At 39.7% G+C, this 24112-nt stretch overlaps 2 protein-coding genes across 3 annotated transcripts in view; both read right to left on the reverse strand.

Moving 5' to 3' along the window:
* ttc22 (tetratricopeptide repeat domain 22) overlaps positions 1–8766 on the reverse strand; it is a 34154-nt gene extending 25388 nt beyond the window's left edge. The window contains exon 1 of the mRNA XM_058638354.1: positions 8584–8766. The gene's annotated coding sequence lies outside the window, so the exon portion shown is untranslated. The remainder of the gene's footprint in view (positions 1–8583) is intronic.
* An 8115-nt stretch (positions 8767–16881) lies between these two features.
* The window catches only part of lepr (leptin receptor), a 42753-nt gene continuing 35522 nt past the window's right edge, over positions 16882–24112 (reverse strand). For both annotated transcript variants that reach the window (XM_058638864.1, XM_058638863.1), the window contains exons 14-21: positions 23547–23700; positions 23315–23397; positions 22272–22485; positions 20478–20684; positions 20306–20389; positions 20133–20226; positions 19639–19714; positions 16882–18690 (exon numbers count right to left, since the gene is read on the reverse strand). In XM_058638864.1, coding sequence (XP_058494847.1) covers positions 17767–18690; positions 19639–19714; positions 20133–20226; positions 20306–20389; positions 20478–20684; positions 22272–22485; positions 23315–23397; positions 23547–23700 — 1836 coding nt within the window. In that variant the 3' untranslated portion in view covers positions 16882–17766. The remainder of the gene's footprint in view (positions 18691–19638; positions 19715–20132; positions 20227–20305; positions 20390–20477; positions 20685–22271; positions 22486–23314; positions 23398–23546; positions 23701–24112) is intronic.

Below are 24112 nucleotides of genomic sequence, written 5' to 3' on the forward strand. Positions count from 1 at the left end.
CCTAAAAGGGAGGGGGTGATAATTGCTCATAAGCATGAGTGGACGTGTAACTAACTGGCAACGTTGTGGAAAGTAAATTTCAATCTAAAAATTGAAGGTGTACAGCCAGACGGGCTGGTTCTCATTAAACGTCTGTTCCTTTTGTGGTGTCAGGATTTATCAAATGCCCACCGTGCGTGATGTGTGTGCTGAGGCTTTAGGTGCCAGGCACCCTGCAGCTATTCTGGGCACAAGACAAACGGCATGATTGCGTAGACAAGTGGACATCCTCGCAGTTGTCATGACAATCAGACCCACCAGGTTTCAGCTCAAGTGGCTACATAAAACAGTTTTTACTGCAGTATCTTAGTGCAACGAATAAAGGCAAGGAACATAAAAGTAAAGGCCTTGCTGGTGATTGATAGTAACCACTGAAATTGACAAATGAAACAGATTTTATTTTTCCAATATATCTTTTCCAATAAGGCAGAGGCTGCAAGTTTTTTTTAGTTGATATTTTTGAATTGAAAAAAAAAAAGTACCTATATACTTGCCGTTATACTTAAATAGGACCCCACCTTTAAGGCAGAGTGGGGACAGAATTCCTGGTTCCTGTAAAAAGCAGTAATCTGGAACACATGGAGATATTAAAAGCGTCCAGATTAAAATATCCCAAAATTCCTGGTACTGAAAATTTGGCATCATACACCAGACAAGAGATGTTTAAAACACATCTTTCTTGTCAAGTAAAATTGTGATTTCTCAAAAGACTTACAACACTTTTATGCTCTCCCTTAAAAACGTCAATATTAATATAGTAGAAGGCTAAAACTTTGATCCTTTAAGAGCCAAAAAAAACGTAGAGAAAGCAAATCATCACCAAAATCAAATCATTTTGCATTCATGCAGCAGAAATCCAAAGCCAATGAAACATCACTCACTCATTCACGGTAAAATGACAGTGAATGCTAGTGGAAACGCTACTTAAACCGTTCCGTGGCATGGCGAGGCGAGTAGAGCCGGTGGAAATGCGCCATTGGTAAATGTTTTCCTGAGGAGTTAATAGTTTTAGGCCTTCCTCAATAAAACATGATGTCAAATTTGTGAATCAACCCTTAGTGCTCACGCAGCACAGATCCGTGCCATAGGTGCACCCTTGGTAAATTGCAGTGGGAATAATACACAACTATATGGACATCCTGGGAGTGTGTTTTCAGGCTTTATAAAGTGCATTTTTTTGTCTTTATTATGTTTTGTTGAGTCAAAGTTATGATTTATTTGTGTGATCAAAATGATTTATTTGTGGATATGAGGAATCCAGAATTTCACTTCCACTGTACATGGACTCATGACTGATATTTTCCATTTTTTCACATATGACACCTCTCTAATAGGGTATTAGAGAGGTAAGAGGTGCTTACCTGAAACCTTAACCATCACAACTCGATGCCCAACTCTAACCTAAACCCAATTCTAGCCCTGAATCTAAAACCAGGTCTTATAGTCCTGAAAAAGCCCTTTAAAGATGTGAGGACCAGCCAAAATGTCCTCACTCAATATGGTTTATACATTTTTGGTCCTCACAAAGCCACAAATACAAGAACACACACACAAACTTGTTTTTCAATCTCAGTGAGGAAACCTCATAGACATAATAGATTACCTTGCCCCTCACCCATACCTTAACCATCACAACTAAATGCCTAAATGCCTTTGTCCCCACGAGGATAAAAAATGATAGAAGTGCCCTTGAGCATTTGGGCCATTTTTTGAGAAACCAGGTGAGTGGTGAGTGGAGCCGAGTAACACAGCTATAACATAACTCCACTCATGTGTCCTGCGGTTTTCTTCCTTTCTCTGATACACACATCGACACACACAAGCACAAATTAGCCTAGGATTCACTGATACTGTAGCTCGTCAAAGAGCGTCATGCTTCTTCAGTCGTTGAACCTTGTTCAAACTTTATCTGTTTTTGTTTAATTTATAACCTACGCCACTCAAAGAGAGAAGGGAACCAAGATAAAGCCCACACAGTGTACACCAGGTTCCGAGCCCAGCCTTAAATTGAACACAACGCTTAGAAGATTGGAAAACAAAAGGCACTGAAAGTGACTGCAGTACACTGGATCAGCCCATTCAATATCTTGCTTGAACAGTTTTTACTTACACAATATACTGCAGTTCTATGTTATGCAATGTGCACAGAGAAACACATTATTTTTTTCTCTTTGTCAAGTGGAAATGTTTAACAAATACTTGATTTTAGTCATTGATGTGAAGAGTTATATTATGCAGTATGTAAATTATACAAGCGTATCCAATGATTAAAGGTATTTTAAATGTTCTTTATTTGTGTGTTCAGTGGTTTGAGCTTCTGATATTTTAGTTTGCTGAAACTCTCGCAGTGAATTAAAGATTGCTTCGCCAAAAACATTTGCCCTTCTCCTGCCGGTCATCAGCTGTTACTTTATCTAGACGTGGGACACACTCTGAGTGCTTTAGCTTCACCATGATGTGGATTCTTAATCAATACTTGGTCTAGCACTTCCACAAAAGGTTTATCAATGGAAGATCCTTTAGCAGTCAGAACACATGGCAGCCATTTCCTGAGACAACTTCAAGGATACAGGAGTTTTTTGCTTCATAAATATGTTTGCATTGAGTTAAGATGCCAATGCAGAAGTAAAAATATATTTCATTGCCACCAGAGGGCGACTGCTGTTTGCACACAATTAGTGACAATTATGGTGTATATCCAAACGGCTCTACTCGCCTCCGCACGGCACGACACGGCACAATTAGGTTGCATCTCCACTACAAAAAAGTACCTACTTAACGTGGGCAAAGTCATCACTGCACGGCTGAGTGAAACTGCAGTGACTTAGTTTTATACACGACACACACACACACACACACACACACGAGTGACTAGTGACTTTACAACACACTCATTTTGTTGTTGGAGATTTACCCACGTTTTTAGGATTGTTAAGTAGTTTTAAGTGATCTACAATTCGGCGCTGTTCGGCTTGATTTTTGTGTGGGACGTCTCTTCCTGTGACGGCACTCTGACCAGTCAGTGGCCGGCAGTCTGACCAATCATCGCATAGTACCGACTCAGCACGCTTGTGGAACCTCACCTGAGCAGGTACTAAAAATAGTACCTGGTACCAGGTACTATGCTAGTTGAAACGCTACTTAAACCGTGCCGTGGCATGGCATGGCGAAGCAAGTAGAGCCGGTGGAAATGCGCCATTAGTATATGTTTTCCTGAGGAGTTAATAGTTTTAGGCCTTCCTCAATAAAACATGGTGTCAAATTTGTGAATCAACCCTTAGTGGTCACGCAGCACAGATCCACAGGTGCAGGTAAATTGCAGTGGGAGTAATACACAACTCCTTATATGGATATCCTGGGAGTGTGTTTTCAGGCTTTACAAAGTGCATTTTTTTGTCTTTATTATGTTTAGTTGAGTCAAAGTTATGATTTATTTTATATCCCATATTAAAAAAACAACAAAACGGGAGTAGCGGACACCAGTGTGACTGACAGCTGGTATCAGCCTATAGGAGCCCAGTTGCAGGTGCTGCCTCTGAACTTTGGTTTGGAAAAATGTCAACTTGGTGTAGAGTTGAGATCCTTTACAGCTTTTAGCCCCTATATTAAGATGTGTATCTAATGATAGAAAATAAACATTTAATGGAGTGTGGTTAGAGAGTTTATATATGAATCATATACAAAATGGTGCTCATGTTCACATTATTTGGAGCTACATGTCTTTATCCTGTTTATTTATCTTTTCTATTTCTTATTGTAGTAATATTTTCAACATTAGCCCCTACGTGATTAAAGAAAAAAAATCTGTATTTCTTTTATGTGTAGTTTTAAAAAAGGTGGGGAAAAAAAGCAGATAATACTTGCAATAAACCTATTTGTGAGCCACATTCTGAACTTAAACTTGTAACGACAGGGTCACACCCGCCGACAAACTCACACCTGTAGGGTCATGAGTCAAGGCGGATTAGCTTTGCCACCATTAACCTGGGAAATGCCTGTCATGTCAGCTCATCATCCAGTGTGTGCATTCACTGTGAACAAATGTTCAAATCTGGTTTATTCTGCTTTAAAGAGGGTGTGATAGGATTAGCAGTGTGTATTGTCATCTAACAACAGCCTCTGGCCTCCTTAGTCTGGAGGAGGATGACGTTGATGGAGAACTGATGTTGTCAGATCAGCTCTGCACAGATGAACACGTGCTGACTGTGAGGAGAGTATGGACATGCAGCTGCTAAGACTGTGCTCTGTGATAGACACCGTGTTCACTAGTGTCAAAAACACTATGCCAGACTTGTTGATATTAATAGGTATTTACCTGAGGATGTGTTTGGGGTGAGAGACTCAGGTGACCCAGTTATGGTTGTCTGGAAGTCGCCCAACCACGTGACAGCAGGTGAAGTAAAAAATTAGAAGGTTTGAGTTTTCTTAATTCCTATTTTGTATTAGCAAGGTCTAGTAACTCTGCTGGAGTGTTGAAGTGGTACAAGCTGGATTATTGTATGGTTGGTGATATGTAAACAGAGATTATGCGGTTGTATCATTGTTATCGGTCAAGCCAGTATTTCAATTTACCACATTTCCTTAATCTGATGACATATCATGATCTTTTTATGACTTAATACAAGGACTTTCTCACATACCTGCACATGATTTATTATGTTCCCCTTGACTCATTCATATGAATGTGATTGTTAGACTTTTGAACAGCAGTGTAGAATGTAAATAATATACAAGTTGCTGTCTTGAACCTGCAGAGACCACACTGTGTGTGTGACTGTCTGTTTGGATGAAGTAGTGTGTGTGACAGCAGTGTCAGCCACAGAATCTCACTGTCCAGGAGACAGTGGTTTCATCTACTTAAGCATTACTGTGCTAATTGAGGCAAGCTGAGCATTTGTGGCTGATGTTGACGCCTGTGTCAGCAGAGATTTAACTTTATAACCATCAACCGCAAGAAGCTATGAGATTCTCAGCAGCACTTCTTGTTTTATATAATCCTGCAGTCAATCGGTTGATTATGTAAATACCACTGCTTCAACCTGTGCTCTATTCAAAACCCTGACAGGGTATTTTTATTTCCACTGGAGCATTTTTTTCCCTCGCAGTGGGTGGCAATGGGCTGCAAACTAACAATGTGTGGAGATGTAAAAGCACAGTGAAACAGTGGGAAGGGGGTTTCCTGCTAATAAGACAGGGTGGAGGACCTACAAGATGATGAAGGAAATATGAAACAGAATAGCTGGACTTTTCCCTCTGATATCGCGAATCATATCGTAATTGCAATGCCTGTTAAAATAATCGCAATAAGATATTGATTCAAAATCGTTCAGCCCTACTAGAGTATTAAAGTACTCTTTCCACCTCTGGTGGAAAACACACACACAAACCAATTGCCACTTATATATGGGACTATAAATCCCATTGCAGAAAACACATGTGCTTTCTGCTGCCTTCACATCAGGCCTTCCAGTCATCTTAAAGATGATGGTTATAATGAGCCACAGAGCTCAGCCACACAGTCACACTTATCTCAAGTATCTTTCAGTGTCATGACAGCAGCTATCCAAAATAGTTTGACTCAAAAACCAAAAACCAGAGAGAAAAACACCACAGGCTCTCTTCCAACTCAGCCACAGTGTGGTGCGAGAGGAAACCATAGATAAAGACAGATTCATACTCATTATTTGACCTCTCGTCAACACAGAGGGAACACATTTCAGTTGACTATTTAAATATATTCCTCACAACAATGGCAGAAGATTAGCAGCAGATTGTGGTTTGAAATACAAAAAACAAACAAAAAAAACATGAATAGTTGGGGGAAAAGTAAGTTGTTGAGGAGTGAGTCACTCTCTGATTTTCATTTTGTGGTTGAGTGGATGAAGAAACCTGGCCTAAAAAGGTATGAGCTCACAAAGCTGAACTTTACTACTTTACTGAAGAAAAGTGGAGCGACTTCTGTGAGCATCAATCCAAGAATTCCACATTTAGGCTTTGACTCAGTCTGTTATAAAAACAGAGGCTTCAGCAGACGTGAGGACATTGTGACATAACTTAAGAATGTTTACTGGTGAACAAGATATTGTAGAGTAGTAGTATAATATTAGTATAATGCAGTCCTATATAAAGTACCTAAAAGGTATCTTATCCGAAAATGACTGGTAGAAGTTGACAAAAGATTTTATTTGGTAGTAATGTACAAAGCTAACAACTTTGTACATTTGTAAAACTTTTTTAAACTCAAGTTTCTTCTCCTGTTGTTCCATGTTTGTATCATATTGTTTTATTATTTGACAAAGTATGCATTATTTCATTGTTTTTCAGTAGAAGGAGACATGGCAATGTAAGTATTACTTTTTTTTAACTGTACATGCTTAAATTTCTAAGTTCTTCACTAATCCAGTTCAACTTTAGATGCATTTTATTTATCTTTACTGTATACTCAGTTAATACTACCAGTTTATTAAAAACACACTGATATAAGTTGTGCAATAGATTCTACCAATTTTCATTTTTATTTAAACTTTCTAGTTATTTGGAGCATGTAGTAAATATCGCTATTTAAGTGTACTATTGAGAGATTGAGTTTCTGTTATTTGACCTGAAAAAAGAAACGAAATGAAGGGAAGACGTGTTGGACTATGTGTAAACTAAGATTCATCAGACCATTATACTTCCAATTTCAAATTTAGTTGACCATCTTTGATTCATTAATAGATCATTTGAATGTTCTCCTCCCCCTCACACGAACAACTACTTGGATCCACTGACAGTTTGTCAGGATGTTCCCAGACGGTGGAATTTGCTCGTCTGTCCCATGAGTCGGTTGCTACTGTTGTTGAGTGTTTTTACTCCACGGGTCCCCGGGCTCTATGGGATGAGAAGAGAAACAAACAAAGGGGCAGAACTAGGCCGCGGTTTTCCCACCGAGTGACGTAATCCAGTGAGGGGTCAAGGTCAGCAGGGGCCGCAGTTTTATTACTGTTGGTATTTCCAATAGCTACATTAAGGTGTTACAGTGGAACATGGCGGGGGATAAAGCCATCTGCTTTGTGTTAACATGACTTGATGCACATGAATGTGGTGGATTCTCAGTGGGACTCCTCAGTCCCGGCACACTCTGTGGGCCATTTTGTATCTACTGTACACAATGAGTGTGAAACCACTACTCTGTAAAGAACATATTTGCAGTGTCAGATGTTCCAGGACAGAAGAGAGGAAGAGAGGAACATCTTTTCAGATATTAGACTAACAATTTAACCCAATAATAATACATTGTAAGCACCTTTCAAATACTCAAAGTCAGTTTATATTTTAAAATAAGAAGATAAATCAAACCACCCAAAGGTTAAGATAAAGTAAAACAGACAAATTAAAAAGTTAGAGATAAAAAGTTAAGATGAAATAAATCAGACAAGATCAACACAGTGGATGGATTTTAAAAATGAATACAAGAGTTTAAAATGCAGAATACTGAAAAAGATGGCTGAGGTTACATGATACATGCTTTTATCTCCCATCTCCATCTCATACCTAAAATTTAGATTCTGTGTTCATTGTGTAAAACACTTTGTGCTACATTACACATACGTACACAATTGCTCTATAAATAGTTTGATTATCTCAAAGTTGTGCAAAGATTGAATAGATTGAATATTCCTTTTCCAGGTTCCTTTTCACTTATAGAGTTGATATTACAATGAGGTCCTCAGACCTCAGTACATATGCAGGTATGAATACAAATTTTCCTCACAAACAAATATTAAGTCTTTGTATAGCTCCTTCTTTCTGAGTAATAATCATATTTGTTTGTTTGTTTTTTTATAAATGTAAGCTTTCTAAATCACATAGCATATCACAGATCAACTTGCCATTTTATATCGAGTTGTTATTTTTGTATGTTTTCTAAATGAATACATACATTTTTACATCATAAATGTTGATATTGAGACCTACAGTATTTATCGTTACACATAAAATCAAAATATTTTCATTCAGAAATTCTGTGAAATATCATAAATATTAATTTGATAATATATTTTGTTTAGGAGCTGCTCCCTTAGCCGTCACTGACTGATATATTGTATATCGATAGAATTTACCTATTAGCCTTACAGTTATTAAATCAACAGTTGATAAACAACAACTTTATACTATTGATGGGCTTACAGTTCGTTTTGCAGGGCTGCAAGCTAACGTTAATATTTAGGCTAATGTTGTTAGCTCAAGTTTCCAAGAGTGCCCTTAATACGGGTATTGTCGAGGTTATCTTATCAATAATGTTACACAATCACAGGCTTCTATTGTGCATGTGCATGTACATGTACATGACTGTCCAAAATGTATATCTCATTTTAAACAAATTAAACTTAACTGGCTAAGTACTTGTTGTTCATCGTTAGTTGAACCAAAGCACACACACCTGGTGCAGAGCGCGCGCACACAAACTGGTCCGCTCTTAACTGGTAACACAACCCGCTCTCCGCAATAATTATTTGAGCAATAAAGGGTGCACTTCCAACAACTTCGGATATTTTCACTCACCCGCAGTTGGCGCATACAACCACCACTCCGTTCCTCCTCCTCCTCCTCCTCCTCGCGTCAGTCTGTCAAACAGGACCAATTCCACTTCCGCACTAAAATAGTGTAAATTCGCGGGCTTTTGGTAGTCAGGTGACCAGCGTTGTCCCTTTTGTTCCATATATATTTCATGGAACACAACAGAGATGTTTGGAGAGGGGCAGCATTAAAGGTACATTACATGTCTTTATTGGAGTATTGTGTGTGAGAGGCCTTAGCTATATATACAATTATGTTTTTCATTTATTTTTAAGCCTAGTGGGCGTGAAAAGGGGATTAAAAGGGGCAGCGAAGAGCCTCATGCAGGAGTGTATGTGTCAGTTATGGAAAGGCTAACACCTGCATTTACTAGCTCAGCTGTGGATTTTTCTTGCTTTATTGGAGAACTGTTAATTACTTTCTTGTATATAAATAACATTTTTATAAATATAAATTTTTTCCTATTTCTGTTGTGACTTTTTTGTCCCCCTATTGACCAAACTAGACACTCAGGGGCCCCCAGGTCATTTGAGTTTGAGAACCCTGATTCAGAGTGAGATTCCTTTGTGTTTTGAAAGTTAAAAGAGCGGCATGTGCAGGCTGGAGGATATTTATCTGACATGACCACACTTACTGTACGTACTCTAAGAGTGTAAAGGAAATATAACGTTTCTATTACATGGCTGTGTGGGTCTCTGGAGAGTCATAGCAAGGATGTTGAAGTTTTACAGTAATCCATTACAGTGAGTGAGTGCAGCATTAAGATGCTCCTCGACAGCACTGACACTGCTCATGGAAATGTTTCTGTGCAAGTACAGATACACAAACACACGCATGCTTCCTGTTTTGTGCACACACGTTACAAAGGTGAATCAATCTCTGGTCAAGGTCTTATAGATCCATGTATGCACTTAGCTGTCAATCCACTCTGTCCAGTAACATGTTCTTAGAAGCAAAATTAGCACTGAGCCAAATGAACTGTAAGAGACTCAAGTAATTGCCTAAAGCAGGGATGGGAATCAGTATCGGTATTGGTCCAATGCTGGTCAAAAATCTCTGGGACAGATAAAAATGTAAAATCCGATACATCAGACAATAAAAATCAGCAAAAGCATTTTAGCTGAGTCATGTTTGGGCTGTTTATTTCTTCTTTTTTGGGAGAGCAATATTTGTGACACAGTTGGAGAATTATGTCTTTGACATGACTCCGCACAAATGTGTTGGTACACAAAAAAGTGGTATGGTCCCATCCAACCGGCCACTTCATTAGGTACAGAGTACAGATGTGGTCATTTGAGTTAGTGTTCCCTGGTCATTCTTCTCTGCCCTTTTGGCATCAACAAGGCATTTTCTCCCAGAGAACTGACACTCACTTTCTTTTGTATCTTTCGGTATTGGACACAGAAAAAGTGGTATCGTCCTGTCCCTCGTCTAAAGTGCTGCACATGAGTATATCAGAGGCGATCAACCCCTTGGACTGTTCACAGATCAAAAGAAATATTTCCAGAGGGGGGAAGTCTGAGCACAGAAGCCTGGGGTGTTGCCTTGCTGCATGCTGATAGTGGACCCTAAACCAATTAGGCCTTAATTGAGTGTCAGAGTGAAAGGGGGGCATTCATTTGAGTCTCTTTCACCCTGTTAGCCGGAGACAAATATGCTTTGTGACACACGTACTTACTGATCTTGAGGCATTTCATTCATGCGACCCACTTAGAGCAGACCAGGCCGAACAAACAAAAAACAAGACTGCACTTTCAGAAAACTCATGTGCATCTCACATTTTTCTCTCATAAACAAGTGGAGAGGCGGGGTTTTACCATGGAAGTGATTGAGTGCACGACAAATATGTGGGCTAATGGTTATTTTCCCTCCTGCAAACAAGCAGAATAATGGCTCAGAGTCAAAGAGGGTGAGCACTTTGATGCCAATGGTTTCAATACCATGAGCAGGGTTTGCTCCTGTTTGAACTAGTTGTCCTGTCTTCAACCAAAGAGATGCAGAAAGTCTGAGTGAGGAGATAAGATGGGCTCTAACAGTTATTGTAGATTTACTAAGTCACCAGAGGGGTATTCCAGAAAGCAGGTTCAACACACTCTGAGTCTATCCCTGAACTCTGAGTTGACTTACTCTGAGTCGGGAAACTCTGAGTATCCGGTTCCAGAACAGCTGATCAGAGTTAGTTCAATCAACTCTGAGTATGTTAACCTCGAGGTACGCGCGTGCACAACCACTATAAAAAGCCATCATCAATGGAGCCCCGATACCACGAGTCACCATGACAACCGAGAAAAAAAAAAGATCAACATATTTCAGTGCGAAGGAGTTGGAGATCCTTATGCTGGGCTACGGAGAATATGAGCACATATTTCGCCGCGAATGCAACACAGCTGCAGCAGCGAAGGAGAGAGAGACCGCATGGGAGAAAATTGCTGCCCGAGTCAACGCGTAAGTTTGAATGTACTATTCCATTGACGTAACATTTAACCGTAAGATCGTAGCATAGTCTATAGTTATGAATATAAGTAGGAATGAAATCTGAGTTTTTCATTTAGGTGCAATCCAACAGGAGAAAAGAGGACTTTGAAGCAGCTCAAAATGAAACATAAAAACATCATTCAAAAAGGTAAGGCATATTTTGCTAGGCTATGATTGCACCTCACTTTGATTTATTTTTTTATTTTTAATTGACTAAGGCTATTAAACGTAACGTAAATATTAATTCAGATTGCAAACATTGAGTTCTGCTCAGCCAACAGAAAGAAGGCAGAGGCCCGAAAAACGGGTGGAGGGCCACCTCCACCACCTCTGTCAGGGGCTGAGGAGCTGGCTCTCAGCCAATACAGGGGTCGCCCTGTGGCTGAAGGCATCCCCGGGGGAAGCTCATCTGAGCCTGTCACCCCCCAGGACACAAGTGCCTACATCAGATGCAAGTATACACTTATGTCTTTTTTTTAAATAAAACTTTTATTTATATATATATATATATATATATATATATATATATATATATATATATATATATATATATATATATATATATATATATATATATATATATGAGGAGGAGGAGACGCTGTCTGCTGCCACAGGGAGAGATCCGGAGGGTCCTATGTGTCTTAATATTATGTATAGCTACTGGCACTGCTCTACCCATTCATATTCATTTACATTCTTGAGTGTAATTTGGAGTTTGACATGTACACTGAAGTGATGAGCATAGATAATGGACAAACTAGCACATTCTTGTCCTTCCACAGAACATGGCTGGGCATCACCAAGAGGAGGGTCCATCAACTTCTAGAGCACAGCTTGACACAGTGAGATTTTCGGTCACTACCACGTTAAATCTGTATGTAGAACTGCAGGAATTAAATGTCGTCCATATGTTTCCGAGTTGCCGGTAAAAGAGTTGTACAGGGTGCACCTAATGAAAACCATTCAAAAAAACCGAGAAAGAAATGGTGTACCTGGACCGGCAAATCAGAAAAACAGACTTGTAAATTCTATTACTTGAACGCCAGTTGAGGTGGGTGCATTGTCATGGTGAAACAGGTGAATATGTGAAATATGTTAATAGTTGGAACTATATTACAAATCCTGACTGTTGCTTTTGTACTTTTAGAGAATAAAGAAGAACCAAATCACATGTGAATTTGTCTTTTATTTTTAATCAAAACGTCTAATCTGGGTCAGAAGATTCTCTCACGACGTAATGCATTTCTAATAAATACGGCTTCGATGTCGATTGGATTTCTAATGAATGGGCAATCCATGTCTAACTGCTTTCTTCGTGTGGGAGAAGACAGGTAGAAACTCTGGGTTTCTTATAGTAAACCTGCCAGCGAGCAGGTTATGTTCACAGAGTAAGTTACCGCAGTAACAGACCCAGAGTTTAAGTTACCTCTCTTTCTGGAACGGATAACTCAGAGTTTCCCTCATCTCAGGGTTAACAAACTCAGAGTTCTCACATAACCCGCTTTCTGGAATACCCCTCAGATCTCACCCCGCACAAACAATGATTAGAAACCCCTTAAATATGCATTAAATCCCCGTCTTCACCGTCCTCCAGAACTATTTTAGTCCTATATGATCTTAAAAAAACCCTGTTGTGTGTATGTTAAATGTAAGTATATGAAAAAAACAGACTGGCTTTTTGAGAAAACTCATACTAGGGAGTTGTACTACAAAAGAAGATCCGATCAAACACAAACTATGTCAAACAAATCTTGATGTTACCCTTTTTTTATGCTCCATCACATGATTCATCACATTTAAAGCTCCCAAATGTTTCATCACTGGAAACTTTTCCCTTTAAAAATGAGACCTTTGCCAGGTGTCTGATGAGATAAATCATGCTACAGATAGCGTATGCTCATACATTCATAGGCCAAATCCTCCGAGGCCTCCAGCACAGAGAGGGCCCCCGGGGGGGGGGGGGGGGGGGGGGACGGCGGCCCTCAGGGGTCAGCACAGCTTATGTCTACATTCTTTCCCCCCTCTTTCACTCTCAGTCACTGCTGCTCCTCTGCTCTCCTCCACCTGCAGCTGCAATAAAACCACATTTTTCTGACCGTCTCATCTCTCTGTCTTTATTGTGCGTCTCACTGTCGTCACGGCATCGATTTCCATCTGCATCAGAGCTGCAGCTGAGCTAAGATTACAGATTACAAGGAGTGCAAGGTTTTTACATTCAGAGAACATTCACAAATCTGTCTGCTGCCTGGCAACCAAAGCAATGTTGTTGTTGTTGTTTTTTACTCTGTTTACTAAAAAAAAGGAAAAGCACAGCCAGTGCAGCATGCAGCCCTGAAAGCATAATTTTCCCTCATTTCCTTTGCGGTTGCCAGAGTTTTTAAAGTGAACTCGCCACAATCTGACCTTTACCCCAGATGTTAAGACCTTCAAAGCCGTCGTGGATAAACATCAGTAGCTAAAGCCCCATGCGATTGTTGCACACATTAATGCCAGGCGATCAATGAAGGATTTCCAAACGCTCAAGCCGCTAAGTCTTTGTCCTAATTTGCACATAAGCAGTGACATCAGATCTCTCACACACACACACACACACACACACACACACACACACACTGATTATGTGTGAAGCACAGAAACTAAAGAATAATATAAAGGTATAACATAATAAAAATAAAAAATATTTAAATATCTTATGATGTCTAGAAATCCCTATGGACAAGATGACTAAAGGACTTGTAATTAACCCTCAGTGCTCATGCGACACAGATTTTTTTGTAGTGATATAAAGTAGATATATAAGTACACTCTATATTGCACATTCTTACAGGACTGTACGAAATGCTTTGTGTTCTAAGGGTTCATTTAGCTCATGTAGATTCATTCACACAAAGAAACTACATATCACACTTGACTACTAGCTGAAAATGTGAGTTTCATGAGCTCATTTCACTCTCAGTCTTTTTGCCTTCTCAGCCTTTATAAAGCCACCAGACTATAGTATATATCTCTGGGTCGTTAGTTTTGAAGAGTATAATTTGTGCTTTCAACGACGCTCAACAGCTCTTCTGTTTTCCAAAAGGGGGAAATTATAACTAACAATCATCATCTTACTTTTCACCAGAACCAGTTTCAGTCCGCTGATAAAGAAAATCTCAAGTACAACACACGACCTCACGGGCAAAGCAGCAACTCTTCCACAGTCTCCAAGTGTTTTCCTGGACGTTTTATGTGCCAGTAAAAGGTTTGTTTTCTTGCTATCTTTCTAAGTTCAGGTTACTGTGTCACAGCTGAAAGATCAGCAGAGCAACAAAGACCTTTCACATGTGCAGTATTTCTCCTGCAGGCTTTATCTCACAGGCTCTTGGTAAGCTGTTGGGTTTCAGATCAGGAACAGGTACTCAGGTCCACTGCTGGGGGGGGGGGGGGGCTTTGGGGGTAAACTTGATCACTTGATAAGACCCCATATTACTCCAAACGCTTGACTCTGATTTGGGATCTTTTTGATCATGGTAGGATTGTTTTTCTCCTGTATCATTTGTGTCTAATATTATTTCAGGCCAGTATCCCTGACGTCATCTTATCGTGGCTCCTTCACTACAGTGCAGATGACATAATGCTGATGCCATCTGTTACCATATGTGAATGCAGCATGGTGTCAGGCTCCAGTGCTTTCAAACTCACTCTGCCAAAGCTGTAAGAGTTCGCTGCACCTATGTGAGCTTCCATGGAAAATACAAGGTAAAAGAAAAAACAGGGAGCGCCTTTAAAGAGTTAAAGCTCCAGCTTTCAGTGACATCACTGTAGTAACCTACACACCAGACGTTACCTTGGCCTCCCTGTGGCTGCAAAATGCAAATGCATGTGAATGGACGGACACGTACTAGGATGAGTTTTAAAAACTGGAGAGTTTGATTGTTATTATTCCCTGATTTGCTGTACAGCTCAGTGTGAATGCTCTTATTAGTACAGCTGGGGGTTAAGGAAGGCCAATATGGGTCAACCTGCACATATTGAATCCTCACTCTTTCTACAACGCATTCCTTTATTTTTATTCCTTCCACTGTTGATTTAAAATTATTCTGAGAGCTGCAAAAGTGCAGTTTAACATTTTTACAGTCAGTGCCAAACATGAACTCATTTCCAGACACAAATATTCACTTTGTTAAAAAGGTACAGTCAAATAATAGTACAGCTGAAAATCTTCTTATTTGAGAGCAAGATACATCCATACATCCATCTTCTAATGCTTTATCCTCCAAGAACAAGATACAACATTTAAAAAAAACCCAAAAACAAAATAAAAGTTTGTACACAAAAACAACCAAATCAAAATTACTTTTAAAACTCAGAAAACTCAGACTCAACTCTATTAAAAGACACTTGTGTAAGGACATGATGCATTTATAGAAACTTTACTGAAAGTGTTACTTAATGCCCATTCCATAAAAGAACCTACAGTATGATGCTGCCACCTCACATTGTGTTAATGCTTACCCTTTGGTTCATAATGACATCTACTGGACCCAATTGGCGCACACACACTTTAGATTTGTTTCCTTTTTAACAGCTAATAATGAAAAAAAAATATGTAAGTAAAATTACAGACAAAAAAAAAGATGTGTTTTTGAATCTTTGCTTTTAACGTAAGCCTAAAAATATGCAACTGTGCATCTGTGAATATTATCTGGAGATTATAGACATTTAGATGCATTTGCTTCCTGCAGCCACAAGGTGGCGGTGACGGATCATAATTTCATATCCCGATAGGAATCGATGCTTCTGTGTCTCTAACAGGCATAAAGGGTTCTGGGTTCAAACCTGATTGCCACATCATTTATGCCTTTCTGCATGTTCTGTTTTTTTTTTCCAGCTTCTCTCAGTCGTCCAAAGACAAAGTTGTTCTTTTTGTCTCAAGGAGTTAGTGTTATACAGAAAGTATACATATTAAAGTTAAATAATGATGCTATATTAGCATGTGCAAAGTACTAAACGTTATAAAAACCTGACTACATCAGTGCTTCTTTGTGTCTTTTACATGTCATGTGTCCAGTTTATGGGGTTTTGTAACGGCAGCCTCAAATAAAAAATATGATATCATATTAGGACCTGGAGTGTCATGGATTCAAACTAAAGATATAGTGAAGAAAAAGTACTCATATTGTTGGGCACCATTATCCTATTTTCACACGACAAACATACAACCAAACCAAACATACAACCAAAAGCAGTTCATTTTCACTAATATTCAAACAAGTGAATTAAACCAACCAGCAAACATGTCAGTTATTATATCAAATTCAACAAACATCACTCAAAATCAATTCCGAGAAAACACCAAATAAATAGAGCCAAAGATTTTTAAATGAAAATGTCTCAGCTCAGAGGGGAAAAAACAGACAATCGGTGTAATTAATTCAGTTGACAGATGTAACAGTGTGGGGAGTGAGGAAAGTTACAGAAAAACTGACTTATCTGCTACTGGTGTGTCATCCAGTCATTGAATCCTCCACTCTTTGTTTCCACCACAACTGTCTTACTTTTTCTTAGTCGATCAAATAACACTTCTCACAGCTTTCCTTTCACCTTTCAAGCTCCTTTTGTTTGTTTCTCTCCTCAACTCTCAGGTGTGACTGATTTATCAGTTCCCTCCTTCCCTTCACCTCCTGCTCTTGTGAAAAAAAACAACTTTTTCCTTTACTTCTTTCTCCCCTTTTTGTTACAACTAAATTAGTATAAATGATTTCACAAATAATAAAATCTATTCCATTCACAAAGAGAGTAAATGCTCTTGAGAAAACACACACACAATCACAATAAATACTTTATTTTCACCATGAAAAATAGACAATATTTTTTTATATATACAATGACAGTTTCTTCTCCATTTTCAAATATACAAGATTGTTTTCTTTATTTTACACCAGACAGCGAGTTTTTATGTCGATGGCCAAATACAACAAGAAAAAAACAAGTCACAATAACTGTAACCCAGAGTCAAACACATTACAGCACAAAGTACAAAAGAACATTCTTTGGCTTGGCAGGTGAGTTAGTCCTTCCACATATTCATGTGCAAGTTTTGCCCCCTCCCCATGTCCAACACATTGTTTGGTTTAGTCACACCAGTAGCTCTAAAGTGACGTCCAAGTCTTGTTTCCACTGAAGCAGCGCAGGCGAATGGGGTCTCGTCTCTCCCACTAATTTCTTCTCTATGACCCTCGTTCCGCGTTGAAATGCAGAAGGAAGAAAGAAAGCAGACGCAGGTGTGTGTGAATATAGGCACACTTCGGTTGCACCTACACCATTTCTATGCATTCTAATTCCAAATTGACTGCATGTAAGATACAACCAATGAACAGTGTAAAGCTTGTACAGTTTAATGGCTTCTCTCTTTGATGATTGACTGCACATTGTTACTAAAGTAATGAGTTCATTTTTTTCTTAGTATAGACTCTTGTAGTAACTCATTGTGCATGGTTGCAGATTAGAACATTTGCAAGAAAGAAAGAAAGAAAGAAAGAAAAGCCTGTGAATGTGGTTTGTTCCCTTATGACATCTTTTCCCACAGAACACAATAGCAGCATTGACTAAATCAATTTGCAATCATGCAATTCAAGGTCTTTTTTTACCCCCTCCCTCTTTCCCTGTGATGACACGAGCTACAATACAATGGATTTAACGGCGCACATTTCTTCATTTCAATGCAATCTGTGCGAGGGTCACAGCTGAGGCTCTGCTGTCCTGCGGTTGCCTCGTACACGGAGCAGTTCTGAACTGAGGGAGGTACAGCGCGGAGAGGCCATGTGAAAGTGGCTCCGCGGTCCCACTCGAGTCCTCAGTGCCGAGCAAAGGGCGCGACTCCACCGAACAGTCATCTCTGTTCAAAACCATATTTTTACACAGCTCGATTTTTGTCTCCTCTTCTACCTGCTCCTCCTCCTCGCTCTCCTCATCTTCCGCCGGATAGTCCAGCCCGAGATAATACAAGTCGTCCTCGTTCCCAACCTTGCCTTCGTCCCCTTGCTCCGATGTCTCGGAGAGCTCCTCCACAGAGTTGTACGAGCAGGAGCGCCGCGGGTCGTCCAGCTCCCATAGGCCGCCGAGGAAAGATCCCGAGATGTCAGAGTTGTTGGCAGAGAAATTGCCCTCATCGCTTGAGCTGCTGCCACTTCCTTCCTTGTAGTGGAGATGTTGCTCCTGCTTTGGATCTGTGAGCAGCACTGTGGCATAGGTGACTGAAGACTGGGCAGAGGTGTCTCCGCTGCCTGTTGGCTGGTCTGTGTGGGAAGTGACTGGCTGTAACTCGTCTATCATTGGATATGAACCGGCTAAAGCATCCAGATCAAGAGCAAAGGAAGGAGCTCCACCCGTGAGCGCCTCGCTCTCTTTGAACTTGGTGTGTTCAACCTCTGAGTCAAATGCTGGAGAAAGGGAGACAGCCAAGGTGACGGCTGGGTCTGTCGTTAGCGACACAAGTGGGGGATGGACCAGGGCTGTGGTCAGAGATGAGAAGTCAGCTTTGTCCACGATGACCACCTTGGAGATGTTCTCAGACGGCAGCAGCAGCGGCCAAGCAGACAGGCTTTCAGGAGGTCTGAAGAGATGGTCAAAGTCTGCCTAAAAAAAAATGAAACATTTTTTCTTAATGCATACAGACAAAACGTTAAGTATAGTAAATAAAGTATGATGTATAAAAAAAAACCATATTATATAACTTACATGGTTATAAAATGTTTACATCTACGGCTAGTATAACAGAACTTTGTGCAAAGTCGCACTGTATTAAGTTAATATCAGAGGTGGAAAGTAATGAATTACATTTACTCGCGTTACTGTACCTGGGTAGGTTTTTTGTGTACTTGTACTACTAAGTAGTTTTTGAAAGTTTGTAATTTTACTTTTACTTAAGCATGTTTTTTTGGAAGTACTGGACTTAACTACATTTGAAATCACATCCACATGAATGGTGAGAACAGGTGAATGAATTATGTGGACAGGTGAGTTGGCGTTAATTAAGGTCCCAGAGTGAGTGAGAAAGTGAAAGCATTTGTGACCTTTGACCCCTTTTGACTGATACATTATGTGTTTACACATTTTATTTTGTCAGAACTTCAATTTGTAAGGGTTTTGTCTTTAATTCAATTCATGAGAGATTTGTGTCCCCTTGTCATTTTTGCACGACACAAGAAAGAACCCCAACCTTTTACTCTGAGTAAAATTTAAACTACTGTTTTACTTTGACTTGAGTACATTTTAAGACCAGTATTTTTACTTGAGTAGAATATTTCAGTTATTTTTCCACCTCTGGTTAATATTTAACATATGAGGATAAGTTCAACATTTAAGGAAATGCCAATTTTCTCCATTCCCTAGCGTCCAATATTTTTTTAAATTAAATTTGCAGCACATTCATTATACATAGACTTGTAAAACAACACACATTACTACACTCCTGACTATAAAGGCATAGTACACGTTCATGCAAAATGGTTAACATTCAATTGTTAGTGAAATGCATAAAATCATTAGGCAAAACATTGTTGAATGTTGTGTTTTTTGTTTTACCTTTTTAAAGTCTAGTCCTTGAGCCCAGGAGCACTTTTTTGGGTTGGGCACGTCTTTCCACACAAACCTTTTCATCCTGGAAATGAAATGAGGCAAACAGGTTCATTCAGGCTGTCTGTGTGTGTGTGTGTTTTTCTCCCTGATTCCTGATCAGCTGACACAGAGTGTAATTATACCCTTGTGACCTGTTAAATGTCACACTCCTAATTGTGTCATGGTCAATGTCTCTGTGCCCCCCCCCCCCACAATTAGACTGAATCACAGAGATTAACATCGTACATCATCCTGTGCTAGTGTCGGGATTAAAATAGCATGGACACGTCATGGTGTCATAGTATTTCTGCTGAGAGCAAAAAAACAAAGGAAATCTGGAGCCTGTGACATTAAAGGAAAGCTTCTTCTAACCTCATTTATTACAAAACCCGTTTTAAATCACATACATAGCATTCTGAAATAACAGAATTCAATGTTAAAAGGTGAATATGTGCTCTTACTGGTTTTGGGAGAGCATCAGAGTGACAAAGAGGACTATCGATAGGAAGGAGATGATCAGCAGCATCATGTAGGCTGCGGGGTCTCTTCTGGTGGCTGTGACACACGGAAATAGTCATAACTAAGCGAAATTGCTTTAAGTGGACAATACTGAACCTGTGAATATTGTGCATACCTATAGCGTAGACTGGCTCCCCTTCACCCTCTGCAAACACGGGGTACAGGTAGAAGCCATATTCCTCCGAGCCGAAGAAATCACCTGTGAGACGATGAGAGCAGGTTAGAGGCGTCATTTCTGTCACAGGAAACAAAACAGTGACAAGCAGAGAAAAAAATGGACACGTTACCTCTCAGATAGACGGGGCGGTCAGTGTAAGGAAGTCTGGCCCACGTCTGTCCACTCTGGGCTTTGAGTTGATCGGACTCCTGCTGCCTCTGGGGTAACCACTGGACCACCATGAACAACGGCACAGAGCTGTTGTCCTGCAGGCTCCAGGACAGAGACACGCAGGTGCTGTTGATAACCAGCACGCAAAACGAGTGCACAGAGTGGCCTATGAGCACGGGAGAGAAGGCGGGGGGAAAGAGTCAGTCCAATGCAACACTCATATCGTAGGTGATTGTGGGAAAAACTAAAACAATAATAAATGGTATCATGTAAAATAATGTATGTCTTCATATGAGACGATAGAACATCCTTAATTAATGCATAATACTACTTTTGTGCACTTACAGTATAATATACAACATTTATTATGTGTTTATTTAGATGGATCATAGACTGTATTGCAACCAGGCACTTATTGGCTGATACCAGCAAACATAATTTGCAAAATTTGACATTATGTTCTGTTGAGGAAGAGCTGAAAATAGCAATGGAGTTATTTTTGCAAGCAGCGGAGTCGCCCTCTGGTGGCTAACTGCAACTTATGTCCTATTTCCTGAGCTTCACTTTTCAAACCAGAAAACAACGGCCATTTTTACATACATCATATGGATCATCTACTGCTGATTAATAGTTCACTTCATGTGATCCACGCAAATGATTTATATGCAGAATATAAAGAGGATGAAATGAAATTTTAAGGGAAAAACTTCAGCATCAGCAGAGAAACATTTAAAATGCAGGCGCTGAATGTTTAAATGAGCTTGTGAATCATTTGCTGTGGTGAACTGAAAAAAAATTGCAAACACATTTTAGTCTGAATACAAATGGTAAAAAAATGTGTGACAAACAGCTTTCTCCGGGAAACTAATGGCACAAACAGGTCCTCTTCAGGAAAAACAACATTTACATCCTGTCCTGTTAGTGGTGTAATGAAAGCAGCCTTCCCTGAATTATAGGAAATAGAGGAGAGACACAACTGAAATGACATTTCTATGAATTACCCAATGTCAGTAATGCTAATGGCTGCGGGTCCTAGATAAGGGCTTTTATTACTCGCCTAGAGACACAAGTTTTGAGTGCACTGCTTAAATGGATAGCTGTTACTGTCGCTGGTTTCGCCTGGCTGAACCTGTCACCGTGGCTAATTAGAAAAACAAAAACTGAACAGAATTGTAAACAATTCCAGGGATATTCATGTAGTTTGTGATGAAAAACTGTGATTCCAGGAAACTCGTTTCTCAGCATTTTTGTAGACAGTGCTAAGCACATCTTTTTCTTTCCACTGCACATGTTGTGCACCTGTGTCTGCAAAAGAATGGACATGATTCTGTATGCAGAGATGAAACCGCTTGGCATTGATTTTAACCTTGCTTCTGGAGACCTGTGCATTTTCCCGGCTACAGAGAAGCAAATGCTTTTGATCTCAACTACAGTTTTCAACTCCTTCACTTCAGTCTGCTCCTGGGCAGTTTTAAGTTGGACTAAACTGAGTGATGAACTCGCTTATCCTATGATTTCATATGATGAGGGAATCATTTTCTGTTCAAAATAAACTTTTATTATTTTATTATTATATATTTTATTATCTGTTTTGGGGAATGTACTTTTGGTTTAGGGAAAATCAACTAAATAAAATTCCCACCAAGTTTGATGACCTTTGATCTGAGCTGATTCTCAGGAACAGGCCCAGCAGCCCATATTGTCATAATTAATTCTTTATGTGACTCTTCTGGGTCCTGGCTCGGTCACTCACGTTTGGGCCGCCTCTCCAGCGTCATGTTGATGTTGTTAGTGGAGCTCCCCAGACTGTTGTAGGCCTCTACAGTCACAGTCTGGAGCTCCTGGTTCCACTCAAAGCTGTAGGAGGACACCAACTCGATGGACCTTCTCATAACAGCGCCACTCGAGGTCTGGTGCTGAACTATGAAGCCATTCACGCAGTAGGAGTGACCTGATATCGGGAGATCCTAAAGTTGACAAACAAAAAACAGCAGTGAGTTAGTGTGTAGCTTAATATTTTTTGACTTTTTGAGCTTGTCTGTGAAACACAGCTCAAATCACATACTATAACTGTACATGATCAAAAACATATGCTTCCATTTAAACAGGGTGCAAAAAAGTTACAAATACAGGGTAAAGGGTGAATTTGTTGTAAATGTGGTATCGATTTGGTGCAGAACTAAGTTTTACTGCAGCAGCACGGTACAAAATGGATGGATTAAAAAGTAGACTGTTTTTATAATAGTGAAGGAAAATGTTACACATTTGGTAACAACAGCTGAGCTGTATGACACAGAGGAATAGTGAGTTATATCAAACTGTGGCCACAACATTGTATAATCAGTTCTTTTTTTGGTCTTCTTACAGCATGGGTGTCCAAACTTTTTTTTAACAAGGGCCAGATTTGATAATGTGAAGATACCGGGGGCCAATGGTCCCTTCAGACTTTCTTTTTTAACCGTAAAGTTACATACAAATCCAATGTATTGTAATAATTTAATTTTCATTGTCACAATTATAGTTTTTAAATGGCAATGTCACCAAATCTAAGCCATGCAGGAGTAAAAAAAAATGGAGAGAAAAAAACATCAGCATTTCTTTCACATTTTAGTCAAAAAACATAATATGAGATGAATGCATGAATCTGTCTGTTACAGAAGGGTTTTAAACAGGACTCTGGGTTCAAAGCGCAACTCCCCGTCTCTCTTGGGCCATAAATAATATATTATAAAACCGAAGCTGCGGGCCTTACAAAATCTTCATTTATAGACTTGTTTGTGTATATTTTTTATTTACCTCAAACAGCAGTGTGACATTAGTCTGGTTTCTGTATGGATCGTCTTGAAGAATTCTCCAGAAATCAGGGCCACGCTGAGGAGCTGAGGAGAAAAAACACAACAATTAAAACCCAGTGGAGCTCTATTAGTAATGGTTTCCATTAGAGCTCAAATCTGAAGGTCAGATATGATTAAAAAGGTTAAATCTAGGCCAAGGTTACATGAAATGTTGTTCAGGAGGGTAGTTTTACCTCTGCTGTTTTGTGGAGTAGAGTAGACAGAATCACTCCACTCGCTCCAGTAGCCAGTGCCATTGGTGTGCATGCAGCGCACCTGTACCACATACACCCGGCACATGTCCGGCACCACAACCTCTGCCCCTGGAGCCCACACTGAATTCTGGACCTGCAGAGAGAGAGAGAGAGAGAGGGAGAGAGGGAGAGAGAGAGAGAGAGAGTTTCACAGAGCTCATTCAGATAAATAAAAACATCACAAATATTTCAATCCACTGTGTACACATCTGTTTCAGTTACCCATTTTCCTAAGAAAAGAGAACATGAGTCTTTCTCATCATTTTGATTGAATATTGAAAATGGCTATTTATAGTATGTACGAATTTCCAAAACGTTTTTTAATTAGCAGACAGCTGGACATGCATAAGGCCAAGTACGCTTGATATCAACTCATGTCAAACTAACAATCTGAGTAAATTGAAAAAACATCTGTGTTATTTAAGGAAAAATTAGAGAGCAGGGACATAGACCTTTATGATTGATATGTTCTTGTGGTTTTCATTAGATCAACAGACTCATATCGC

The sequence above is a fragment of the Solea solea genome, chromosome 9 (assembly GCF_958295425.1).
Source record: "Solea solea chromosome 9, fSolSol10.1, whole genome shotgun sequence".
In the NCBI taxonomy this organism is placed as follows: Eukaryota; Metazoa; Chordata; class Actinopteri; order Pleuronectiformes; family Soleidae; genus Solea; species Solea solea.